The sequence below is a fragment of the Sceloporus occidentalis genome, unplaced genomic scaffold, assembly GCF_023333645.1.
Source record: "Sceloporus occidentalis isolate IW3139 unplaced genomic scaffold, rSceOcc1.0.p SCAF_7, whole genome shotgun sequence".
Taxonomy (NCBI): domain Eukaryota; kingdom Metazoa; phylum Chordata; class Lepidosauria; order Squamata; family Phrynosomatidae; genus Sceloporus; species Sceloporus occidentalis.
The window spans coordinates 70,968,241-70,981,758 of NW_028316987.1; the positions used below are offsets into that span (position 1 = coordinate 70,968,241).

Here is a 13,518-nt window from a genome sequence, read left to right on the forward strand (position 1 = left end):
AAGAGCCAAGAGCTGTCCATTTAAATGAAGGTTCCAGTAATGAAGATTCAAGGGCTGACCATAGTGGATTACTCATATTATATGAACAACGTCAAAAATAAATGCAAGATAACAAGTATGCCTCATGGTATATAAGAAGATCTGGAAGGCCCTCTTTAACTGGTGTTTGCAGCCTTTCCATTGAAAGTCTAGGAGGAGATACCCCCCCCCCCCAATTTTCTAAACAACATGCTTAATTTTTAAAAATACTTACCAGGTACGAAGAGAGGAATAATATTTGTTTTAATGATATTTACTTTACCCCACAGATTCAGCTTTAAGTCCACCCATCTCTAAACCTTTTGCAATATATTTTAATGTACCTATGTTGTTTATTAACCTAAGATTATTAAATTGTTACTAAGAATAATAAATAATCAAATTTGGGCAATATCAAAACTGTCATGTTTTAAATACAGAAGGTTTCAGAAAAGAGAATTAAACATGAAATCTATTGTTCTTCTGATAGGACACATATATTTATTTTTCTCCAGTGCCTTTTTCCTCTCTCATTTCAGACAGACAATGAAGAGGGCCTGGCTTTTGTTGTTCTATTTTGCTTCTGAACTTACTGAAATTATGCAGAAATGCTTTTTTCTTTCTGGCAGGGTTTCACTTTTGGCAAAGCTGGAGAGGTCCTTACAATGAAGCTTCGTTACATGGGATTCAAAGCAATGCTTAGACAGGTATGAGGACAAGGCTGGTTGACTTGCTTGTGTTCTTTTTCATCCCCTGCTAATCCAGTGGATAGGCGGCAATATTAAGTGGTGCATATTTCACAAAACATACTGTAAACAGTATGCTACAGCTTGCATTTTTAAAAAAACCTTGCATATATATATTTTTAAAAAATGAATTCCTCTATTATCGGGGAGGGGGGGTTCTTTCTTTTTTTCTTAATCCACCCTGATGCAACATGGCAAATCAGTCTTCAAAGTGTCAAAAGTAATAATGGATAATATGGTGTCTAGGTCTTAGTGTCAAGTCTAAAGTAGGTGTTTGAATCCCAGTCTACATATTTGGAAACCTGGGATGTCAGAATTCACAACATATGATGTTTCCAAACTGTTGTTTGCTTAGGTCCAGACAAAGTCCTGTTCACTTTATTGTCACTCTAGTTGTGGATGTCGGAGCAGAGTGTTACAATTGCCATGTTAGTGAATACACACTGGATAAAACCCTTGAGTGCATTTCTTGTTTGTCTGATTTGTTTCATCTGCCCCTTGCTTTGAGCTCAATAATTTTTTGTATTTTAAAAATTATTATTTTTTTCCAGGATATTGGTTGGTTTGATGACCCTAAAAACAGTACTGGAGCCTTGACTACTCGTCTTGCTCATGATGCTTCTGAAGTAAAAGGGGTAAGTAATATAAATTGCCATCCTCTTACTATTTCTACTTGTGTAAATTGTTCTCCAGGGCAGCAGACATATTTAAACTACATGGCTGATACTGAGTGGTAATGGGAAACAATTACCAGTGTTAGATAGGTGGAGAATCTCCCTGTTTAGTGAATGTTTCTGCATTGTCTATTAGGGCTGGACTGTAGCTCAGTGATACAGTACCTGCTTTTTGATTCTTATCCCTGGAAAGTCCATATGAAACTAGGCTGCATTCACACTGCAGAATTAATCCAGTTTGACAGTACTTTAACTGCCATGGCTGAATTTTATGGAATTCTAAGAACTAAAATTTTGTGAGACATTTAGCCTTCTCTGTCAGAGAGCTCTGATGCCACAACAAACTACAATTCCTAGAATTCCACAGCATTCACCAATGACAGTTCAAATGGTGTCAAAATGGACTATTTATGCAGTGCGAATGCAGCCTAAGAAAGAATCCTGCTTAATCCTGTCTAAGAACCCTGTTTAAACATACAGTAAAGATCCAGAGGAAGGAGGAATCCTATCTGAAAACCTGGAGATGTGCTACCAGTCAGAGTTGGCAATATTGAGCTGAAAGGACTGAGGGCCATGATTGAGGGCCTTGGTGAACATCCAAATGCATTAATTAGTTTGGTAATTTGAAATAACTTTAAAACTGATCATTTATGGTAGTTATTGTTCATTACCATCTATGTAATAAAACGTACTGGCCAATCTATATAGTGAAAGAGACACCTCCCTCCAACCTTGCCACATTATCTGTTATAAAAGTAGAAGTTGGAAAAACAGAATGAGGGGCTGTGCATACTGGCAGAAAAAGCTGGCCTGGGGGTGGAGTCCATATGCCGCGTGCCACACCACATGGCGCTCCTCTGGCGCTGTGTCCACATGATGCAGCACCAAAGGAGCACCGTAAAGCCATGTTGCTGTGGCTATCACATCCTTTCCAGGGCACAAGAAGGGGCTGCTTTTTGCTGGATTGGGGCCTCGGAGGAAGGCAACAGCAACCCTGCTCTCAAGAAATCTTGCCAAGAAAACCCCATGATAGGGTAATCATGAATTGGAAGTGACTAGAATGCACACAACAACAGGAAGCTTGATATGACAGCACATAGCTCTTCTGACAAGCCTGCTGTGAAAACAGAACTTAGAAGAGGGACCACCCAGCTATCAGAGAGACACCTCCTTGCCATTAGCTCCCATTGACAATATACCAGATGTTCACTGAGTGTATTAAGACTGATTGTTAAGTGTTGTTCACTGTGAATGCTTGGAGGTGAACTTTAATGACTGATCCATGTTTGTGTGCACATGTGTTTTCTTCTTCTCTCAGGCTACTGGAGCCAGGCTAGCGATGATTGCCCAAAATCTGGCTAACCTCGGGACAGGGATTATTATATCATTTGTGTATGGCTGGCAGTTGACCCTCTTAATCTTGGCTGTTGTGCCAATCATTGCCATAGGAGGGCTCATTGAAATGAGAATGTTGGCTGGACATGCCAAGAAAGATAAGAAGGAGCTTGAAAATGCAGGGAAGGTAAGTCTCCAGGAAACCATAAGCTCCAACAGCAAATCAGGATGGTTGAGTGCTGGTTATTTGTAACTAATTATTGTTACTTGTGATTAATTCCTTTTTCCTAATAACAAAGGTGGACTTAAATTATGTTACAGTTGTAACTTAGGCCCAGTACATACTGGCCCTGAATGACACCCTCGTCACGTGTGAGGGGTGCCCCACCCACACACCCCTCACCCCTCGCACCTGATGAGGACGTCCTCACTGCGTGGCATTGAGTAGACGGTGCGCGCAGCGAAGATGTCACTGCTGCGTGACGTCCAAATGGAGCCATGCAGTAGTGACGTGTTTGTGCTGCCACAAGCTATTTGCAGCAGCACAAAACGGAGCTACTTTTAGCTGTCCTTTTTTTCATGTAGCAGCGCCACACAGTTGGGTTGCTGCGGCGCTGCTATGCAGCAGCAAGAGGCGGCTCCCAGCCGCCTCTTCCTGGCTCTCTACCGCGCCTTAATTAAAGATAACGCCATTATGTTTGTTGTGTAACTTTAAAAATTTCTACTTCCATGAAGATGTGGCCTCATTGAATAGTGCGGAATGAATCATGATTCAAGAGCTGTTTCACGCTGTATCTTGCACTGTGTCTAGCTATTTGAGTTACTTTTGAGAAACTGGAAACCAAGGTTATTTTTAAAAAATATAACAGTAACAAATTACTTTCTGTTTCCTTCAACTATTTACTTTTAAAAGTATCTTTCTATGAACTAAAGTGTGATGTACTGAGATGTGCGGAAGAGGTGTCAGCATGCTTGTGTGTGAAGTTTGAGGTACAAAGAATTAAGCTCCAAAAGAACTGAATTTAGCCTCTGTCAACTTATAAAATCCAAGAGGAAAGCATGGCTAGCTGGATGGGACACAGAAGCCAGAAGCACTACCACTAGGCAGCAAGGGTACATTACAGAATCTTTCTGCAAGTGTCAGTTCCATTCTGCTTGTTAGATTACACTGTGCCTGCATTATACGCAGATGCGCTATACACGTCTTTCAGCTTATGCTGAAAGCCATGCAACAGAACAGCCACACCACATGCACAAGCCCCATTGTTTTCAACGAGGCTCAAGCATACACGGAATTTGCCTTACGCAGGGGGGTCTGGAATGGATCCCACGTGTAAGGCAAGGGTACACTGTATATTGATTGTATCAACGTCTTTACAGTCAAGTATTTTTTCTTTCTTTTACAGATTGCAACAGAAGCAATAGGAAATATCCGAACTGTTGTCTCCCTTACTCAGGAAAGAAAATTTGAATTCATGTATGGACAAAATTTGCTAGTACCATACAGGTAACAGATGCTTCTGACCAACACTTGAAAAGAGAGGAACAAATATTTTATCCTTTAGTGTCTTGTTTGTTTCTGTTTCTGTTTCTAAAGCAGTGCCATCTTACCAAGTGCCATCTTACCAAGTAGTGTTACCTATGCTTCTTGGATACTATCACTTCTGAAACTAACTGCTAGTACAGACCAACAAAAAAGGCTGGCTTCAGGATGGTGTGGGATGCGGTGTCTGCATGCCGCATGCCCCGACTCCGCCCTGAAGCCAGCATCATGCCACTTGCCCAACCATACCACAGGCAGCATTTTGACATTTCAGCAGCATGGTGTTTAGGCACCACAAGCCAAAGAAACATTGAAGAAACACCACGGCAGCGACAAAGGCACCCTTTCCCTGGCACAAAAAAGAGTGGCTTTCTGCCACTCCCTTTTGTGCCAGAGAAAGGCCAGATCTGGGCCATGGCATGTGGTTGCTGTGGCCCCAATCCGGTGCACAAAGGGGTGGCATGGCACTGCCCCTTTAGAGCCCTCTGTTTTTGGCCTTAGATATCTATTTTATGTGAAAAAAGAAAGAAGATATAGTTCTCCAAATTATAAGCAATCTAAGGATCATTTATTTTTATGTCTGAATCTTGCTTTTCACACCAAAACAAAAAGCAAATATATTACTATTATATACCAGATAAGATTAGAATCGTGATCTAATAATAAAAACACGGCAGTGATCATTGAATAAAACATGTTTGTAGAGACATTACAATTTAATTGTCACAGTACAGAAATCTTAAATATTATAACTGTATATTCTTAGAATCAGCTAACAATAGGAGAAGACTCCGTAAGGCAGGGTTGAATTTCCAGCACTGTGGATCCCATAGAGAACTTCCTATGGATAGAGGAGGCTCTCCTCTTTACAAAGGTGTTCTCCATGGAGCCAGTTTGGAGGGGGGGGGGAAGAGTAGGGTGAGTGCAGTCTGCTCCTTGCATATCTATTATTATTATTATTAACCTTTATTTATGAAGCGCTGTAAATTTACACAGTGCTGTACATGCAATTTTTTTTTAGTTAGACGGTTCCCTGCCCTCAGGCTTACAATCTAAAAAGACATGACACAGAAGGAGAAGGGAGTGGTGACGGGAAAGGGTAAGAGGTCCAGCAGTTCCTCTCAACCTCCGAGGCCTGGACCAAGGCAGATGGACAGGAGGGAGGGCTTGGCTTCAAAATGGAAGGTTAATCATTATCCAGGGAAAATACATACTCACAAGTAGGATAATACATATACAGTACATAGCAATACAGGAAATGGATCAATAAACAGTCAACAACAGAACATCAGATAAGCGACAATTATGCGATGTCTGGGAAGGCTTCTCTGAACAGGATGGTTTTCAACTCTGTTTTGAAGCTGGTTAAAGAAGTGATGACTCTTGCTTGTGGAGGAAGAAGGTTCCAGGAGTGAGGGGCAGCAAGTGAAAAGGGGCGAATCCGGGATGGGGCAGAGGAAATCCTGGGCTGAGACAGTGAAGTCCCTTCACTGAGAATATATGAATGAGCTTAATTAATAACCTGTAGATCAATATGCAATAAAAAAAGTAATCTTTACCCTCTCCCCCCCCTTTTTTTTTTAACAGAAATTCTATTAAGAAAGCACACATTCATGGACTCACCTTTGGCCTTTCCCAAGCAATAATGTATTTTACCTATGCGGGTTGTTTTCGGTTTGGTGCCTGGCTTGTGGCAAATGGTTACATGAACTTTAAGGATGTTTTCTTGTAAGTATATCTGGTGTTGTTTTTTTTTAGTTCTATACAAGCTGTTACTTGTTGACTACCTATAATGAAATCAGTGATAATAAAAGTCTAAGTGCATATTTGATAGAGAATGAAATGATTCTGTTTTCATCACATCTCAGCTGGATCAGGTAGCTGACTACACACTTCCAGTATCATTTTCAAAATGATAGGAAGAGTGGATGCAGTCTTAAAGCCACTGTGCTATGCAGCAAAGCTGTTAGATAAGGAGGTGCTACATAGCTCCTTACACAGTATTGTAAAAGTTGATTTGCTAGCAGAAGGGTGGAAAAAAGCCAGTCAACATGTAGCCCCTAACACTTTAGCGTCCCCAGGGCCCCTTGCTGTTGTTTTTAAAGGCTCTCCTGGGCCTAAAACATCACAAAGAAAATACAAAAATATAGCAACATTGTCCCCATGCTTCTTTGGTGACAAAAGTGTTGTCAAAAACTGGCAGCAATGGGAGGTGTTGCCTCCCAAGTCCCTTGAGAAGCCAGTGTCTCTCACTGACCCCAAGAGTTGCCCGCCGCTGTACTAGCTTAACACCCAATTATATGAGCATCAAGCCTCATAAAATTTCAGTCTTAGCTTGCTGATATATTTTAGGATGCAGAGACCTCAGGACTGGTTCATATTTCCTATCAAAGCACTAAATTTGTTCAGTTAAAGTTGCCTACATCTAGTTTTTCCCCCCTCTCCTTTATGGTGGTGATCTGGAAGTCAGGAAAGCATTTGCATTCATCTGGCATTCCCATTGTTTGCTTTCTCAAAACTCTTAGTAATTTATCAGACAAAAAAAATGAAGATGTTTGACATAGGCCTGCATTTTCTGTATCTGGTCTTAGTTCAGATGGTAGGGAGAGCTATCTGCAGACTGGTACCTTCCCCTGGCCAAAGAAAATGCAGGCCCATGACCAACATTTTCGATTTTTTCTCCTGTTTGCCTAATGAATAAATCAGAGTTGTTTTGTTCCTGGCTGCCCCAGGCCTGTTGCTCACAGTTTTCCACATAACAAAGTGACAGCAACAAAATAAACAACACAATTGCCGTTTAAGACAAGGCTCTAAAATGATGTCAGAAAAGTGTAAAAGTCCGAATGGCTTCTCAATGACACATCCTCTATATGATATCTTTTTTTGATTTATGCTTTCAGGGTATTCTCCTGTATTGTCTTTGGTGCCATGGCACTAGGACAGACATCTTCCTTTACACCAGACTATGCTAAAGCCAAAATATCTGCTGCTCACATGTTTGCACTGTTTGAAAGAGTACCCTTAATAGATAATTACAATGAGGCGGGAATGAAACCTGTAAGTTACTCCTTGTATTTATTTCCTTTTGTCTTACTTTTGTTCCAGCTGATGAAGCCTAAAATATTATTTACTTTTTGGCCTTTCAGTGGCTAAAATTAAGCCCCTTCCTTATACCCTCCAACTGTCCTGATTTGGCAAAGACCGTCTGTCATCCCACTTTTTCAGCTGTTTTTAAAATGTCTTCATTTCTCTTTCCCCCCCACCCCCTTCATTTTACCCCTTTGTCCCCAGCTTACTTCAGTTGCTGCAAACTGAGTTCAAAATTCAAAAGTACCTCAAGGTCTGCCACAAAGATGAGGGTGCAGGCTTGTTCTCTGCTGCCTCAGAGGCTAGAACTGGCTCTAATGGTTTTAATTTACAGAAAGGTAGATTTAAATTGAACATCAGAAGGAATGGCCTTAAGCAGACAGGCGGCTTGGCCACTCCAGATGCAAATGTGCCCTGAGCAGCACAGGACTGCAGCAACCAGATACCGCGGTCCTAAGGCTGGACACCTTTGTGGTCTCCAATGGAATGCCAGCAAGGAATGCTGCCTTAGACAGCCACGGTGCAGTTTTGGCTTGATCTGGGGGCATGCATCGTCTGAACTCCATGCCTCCAGATCAGCCCAAAGGCAATGCTTATGGCCCGTCTGTTTCGGGCCTTTGAGAGAAATTTGGCAATGGAACCAATTCCCTAGAGAGGTGGTGAGGTCTCATCCTCTGGATGTCTGGATGGAGACATCCAGAGGATGCTGGGGATGCTCTTCCTTCATTGAGCAGGGGATTGAAACTGATGGCCCATGGGGCCCTTTCCAGCTCTATGATTCAATGATTTAATTAACTCAGCAGTGGGAGAAGAGAGAAAGGAAGAGAATCATACCCTTCCCAATAGACTGAAGACAAAAACAAAAACAAACTGCTGCAGCTTCTTCCAGTTTGTGTGTTCTTCCTCAATAACTTCTGCCATCGTGATCACACTGTGATGTTGCTTGGCCACACTTGTTATTATTATTAAGCTTTATTTATATAGCGCTGTAAATTTACACAGCACTGTACATAAAATCTTTTAATTAGACGGTTCCCTGCCCTCAGGCATACAATCTAAGAAGACATGACACAAAAGGAGAAGGGAATGGTTGTGGGGAAGGAGATTAGGTCCTGGAGTTCATCTTTCCCTCTGAGGCCTGGAGCAAGGCAGATGGACTGGAGGGAGGACTCTGTTTCTTAAGGATAGGCGTTGGGCCTGCCATTTCACTCCCTCCAGGCTGGATGGTTTCCCCTTCTCTGTCTCTGGATGATGGTGGATGGAGGGGCGGGCTCTGCTTTCAGGAAAAGCCTGTTGGAGCTGGCTTACCCTTCTCCCTCTCTGGATGATGGTGGATGGAGGGGTGGGCTCCTCTTTCAGGGGAGGCCTGATGGAGCTGGCTTCCCCTTCTCCCACTCTGGATGATGGTGGATGGAGGGAAGTCCCAGTTTTCATCTTTAATGGACCTTATCACATTAGACGAATCCTGGGCAGAAATGGGATTTAAAAGTAGACAAATCCTGCAAATGAGAGATGTTTTTCAAATGATGTTTCTTCCAAAGAGCAATAATGTGAAAATAAAGCGAACAGAAAGTCAACAAAAATTACCTTTTTACTTCTTGAAAGTAAAAAGGTGTTGTTTTTGCCGACTTTCCATTCACTTTATTTTTGCATTATTGCTCTTTGGCACAAACACATCTGAAAAAATTCTACTGTTAAAACCCCGTTTCTGTGTGGGATCCATTAAGTACGATAAGACTTTATGAAATGTTGGCAGGTCAGTGGCATCATGGGGGGGGGGGGGGGTGTGCACAGAGGTTCAGCCTGTGTTGGGTGACATCCCGGAGGGTGTGACATATTCGGTCTGGCCCTCTGCCTGTTGAGGGTGTGCATATGTGTAGTGCTGCTGCTACATGACACCGAGTGCACACTGATGGCCTTCCTACTGCCCTGGGTCCCTTTGCCAAAGGAACCAGGGCAGTGGGAAAGAAGGTGAGCACAGTGGACACATACATGCACTTATGCTTTGCCAACCTCCCCGCTGCACTGGCTGCCTTCGCTGAGGGAACCTGGGCAGCAGGGAAGAAAGTGAGGTTGATGGATGCACACACTCCACTGCTGGCCTCCCTGCTGCCCTGGCTGCCTGCGCCAAGGGAAGCATGGCAGAAGGTGAGAGCAGCAGGTGGATGCACACCCCTGCTGGTTTCCCTGCTGCCTGGAAGTGGGGAAGCCCGAACAAGAAGACCCAACCTCTGTTCCTGCCTCCCATTTGCTGTCTAGCTTGCCTGGTTGCCACCCCACCCCAGCATCCCATTGTTGGTGTCTCTGGGTGGCAGCTAGCCAGCTAGCCAGGGCATAGATGAGCAAGGCAGCAGTGGGAGAGGTGGAAGAGGGCACCACACTGGTGGCACCAACCCTAGTGATGACACTGGAGGGTGTATTAATTCATGGGCATAAACAGAGAGTGAGAGTAAGTGAAAGAGTTGGTAATTGTCCACCTACAATCTTAAATAGGCTGTGCTTGTAGGTCCAAATAAATTACTGTTTGTTTTGAAGATAGACAGATGCATGTTCAATACACAAAGAGACCTCATGTTTTTGTGACTTCAGACCATCCTGGGTCCTTGCCTATCAACCTATCCACACTGCAGGCCTTGGTTCCTGCAGTACCGTTTTGGTTTAACCTACTCATGAGAAAGCTTTGTTTTAAGTGAATAAATAAATAAAAGTACAAGCTTCTTCTTACTCAGCCATTCCTGCTTCAACACACACATGTGAACAACAACAACAATGGGCTATGAGGGATATATACCCTTAAGTAAAAAGAGTGGAAAGTGAAATTCTTCATGCAGGAGACCAGCTCTCTCAGGATAAAGCCATGGAATTTCTAGTCCTTAAAATCCTATGACCTATAAAAAGATGGAGCGAGTATGGTGGTAGAGAGCATTAGAGCTGCACAGTACTTTCTAACTGAAGCAAAGGAAAGATACAAATATCTTGGAGTGTTAATGTCAGTTCCAACCCTTTCCTCTGCTTTCAATGGCATTTCTAGTACTTGAAGTTGGATTCTGAGCTGGATGTGCCACTGGGCTGGGAGACATAGACTCCCCTGCCCACTCCATTCCCTGGCAGCCTGTGAATGGACTGAACTATGGCTGTATGTGTCCCTGAAAATGAGGTGGTGGTAATTTCACAATCAGAGTCCTTCTGTTCATGGAAGGCTGATTCTGCATCTAACCCTATGTGTTCATCACATGTAGTCCTTCAGCCATTTCCCCTTGAAAGCAGATTTCTTTAATTCTAGGAAAGATTTGATGGTAATACAGCGTTTAAAAAAGTGGCCTTCAACTATCCCACCCGACCAGATGTCTCAGTGCTCAAAGGGCTGAGTGTTGCTGTAGAGAAAGGACAAACATTGGCTCTTGTGGGAAGCAGTGGCTGTGGGAAGAGTACATTGGTCCAGCTGCTTGAAAGATTTTATGACCCTCTCAGTGGAGAAGTGGTAAGTAGGTTGCATTTTGATCTGTCTAAGGTTTTGTTTTAGGGACAAGATTAGTGCAGCTTCATGTTATTGCAGACAAATTTAGAGCTCCTTCAGGCTGACCAAAAGCCTCAGGATTTGGTGGGAGTTGTACCTGTACTTAATGGGATTTTTTAAAATAGACATATGATGTACCTTCTCTCCTAGTCTATTTTTCATGAATTTCTGGGACTAACCATGACTCTTTAAAGACAGGGCATGTTGTGTGTGTGTATATATATGTATGTGTGCGTGCATGCACACGTGTGCATGTGCATGTGCAGGCCCCAGGTTATAGACAGGGGTAAAATCCCATGTCTGTATCTATTGTTTCAACGGATGATCCCACTGATAATGTGTTGAATGAGGGTATGATCTTTGCCACTGAGGTTTTCTTCTGCCCTTCCTCCTCCAATTGGATTTTGGTTATCACACTGAATGTTTGTTTTTACTTCTTCCCCTTACATTTGCTTCTCATGAAAAGCAAGATTGCTTTCCTTACTTTTACAGCTATCATGCTAAAGTGATATAGCACTTTGACCTATAACTATAAAAACTGGTTTTCAAACTTACCATTATGACCCCATTTACCTCTACATGCAGTATAGTGTATAAATAGAAATAGATTGTTTGTTTAGTGTGCATACTTTCACTCACACATTCATGTATATTCATATTTTAACATTTTAGAAGAAAATAGTTATCCTCCTTCTTCAGGCCTCCAAGTGCCTTACTTTCCTTTCTCTTTGCCTCCAGGACAGAAAAGGTTTAGGAAGAGTGAGAAATCAGGGCCTCCAAGTCTCATGGTTCCTTTTAGCAACTCTTGCACACCCCCAGGAGGATTCCATCTCACAGACTGAGAACCACTAACTATACCGATTTTTGAACTGGGGAAGGAATATGGAAGGAGGTATTGAGTTCATGGAGGAGATGACAGGGAAGGAAAGAAACCCCATCCACACTACAGTTAACCATATGGCAGGCAAGGATGAAAAAGAGTCTATGAAAGCCTGCTATATTTAGGACATGACTAGATAGGGAACTGGAAACAACCATTACATGGCATGCTACGCAGAAACACAGTAGCCCATCATTTACTGGAACCATTGCCCTAGCTGGAGGACTCCAGAAATCCTGTGTGTGTTTCCATTTTCTTCCACCCTATTTGTTCCTATTTGAGGTCATGCCATGGCCTCTCACTACCCACCCACCTGGCTTCTGTCTGCAAAATATTTGGAGTTCCACTTTTGAAGCACTCATCCTACTTTGCCTTCAATGTCCCAAGCGATACGGGATGGCCTGAAACAGTGGCATCACAGTGGCAGGTACAGACCACACAGGGTGATGTCCCAGGGTGCTGTCACTCAGTGGGATCGTATGCAGGTAGAGGGCAGCTGCCCTCCAAGTCTGGCAAGGCAACCACCACGGACTCAGAAGGCTTCAAGGGGAGGACCAGCTGCTTATGAATCCACATGGATTCGGACATCCTCAAAGATGGGTGATGGCAGCCTCCCAAGTCCAGCATGGACTCTGAAGGCCGCAAGGGGTGGGGGGCTGCCTTCCAAGTCCAGTATGGACTCAGAAAACCTTGGGGTGGGTGGCTGCCTTCTGAGTTAGCCCCTCGGGGCAGGGGGCTGCAGCAGTCTGGCCTTATGGTGGTTCCCCCCTGGACTAGGTGACATCAGCCCTGGTTACACTGGCTTAAAATAAGGGTGGGCAAAGTATAGTGTAGGAGCCACATGCAGCTCCTCCAGGTCATTTCTGCAGCCCTTGAGCCTAAGACTACCCTCACGCACCGCCATTTTTTTAAAATTCAAAACTGGAAAAAGGTGAATTGCTATTCTGGAAGCTTCCAGGAGCTGGACTTCATCCTTTAGATATGTTGCAGATTCGTGTAATATTTTTTTAATACCCTATTTTTCAGAACTGGAAGTGGCCTTACAATTTGTGGTTCTATTATTTCATGTTATAGTCATCCACGTGACCCCCAGAAGCTTATGGGGGCCAAAATTGACTGTTGGGACAAGTGTAGATGTCTACCCCTGGCTTAAAGCCATGCAGGAATTGAGTGATGAGCTGATATTTGGACAAGGGGGTTCATTATTGTAGCTTAGTCTCTTTTCCACTATGCAATGTTAGTTTTCACTTGGCATTTAGCATGTTTTCATATTTCATGTATATCCCTCTGAGTTATTTGTAATGAAGACCATTTTAAATGTCAGATAATTTCCCTAAGGAAGTACATATGATCACCTTCACTGCTGCCTTTAGGAGGATTTTAAAGACTTAGCCTGCATTTGATTAATTTTAAAATCCTATGCTTTTCACTCAAGTTCTGATAAAATAGCTGAAACTATTTTATTTGTTATATTAAGGACATCAGAAGAACCCTGCTGGTTTAGAATAAAGAAAATTTAGAAAATGGCAAAACCTCATCAACACCAAGTATCTGATGTAAGATAACAATCCCACTATTGGCCCACATCTTCCATAAAACCAGTTCCTTACCAATTTTCAAATCTGGATTCCCCCATAAAGTCAATTTGGCACAAATGCATGGATCAAATTGCAATTAACTATTTACTCTGCGAGGAGCGACATGTCTTTACTCTGCCT

The 13,518-nt window shown here is 42.9% G+C and overlaps 1 protein-coding gene across 1 annotated transcript in view; it reads left to right on the top strand.

The window, feature by feature from the left end:
- LOC149309923 (ATP-dependent translocase ABCB1-like) overlaps positions 1–13,518 on the top strand; it is a 59,950-nt gene that overhangs the window by 38,898 nt on the left and 7,534 nt on the right. The window contains exons 19-25 of the mRNA XM_089533298.1: positions 648–725; positions 1,316–1,399; positions 2,757–2,960; positions 4,180–4,280; positions 5,904–6,044; positions 7,217–7,373; positions 10,687–10,884. Of these exons, the coding sequence (XP_089389424.1) occupies positions 648–725; positions 1,316–1,399; positions 2,757–2,960; positions 4,180–4,280; positions 5,904–6,044; positions 7,217–7,373; positions 10,687–10,884 (963 nt within the window). The remainder of the gene's footprint in view (positions 1–647; positions 726–1,315; positions 1,400–2,756; positions 2,961–4,179; positions 4,281–5,903; positions 6,045–7,216; positions 7,374–10,686; positions 10,885–13,518) is intronic.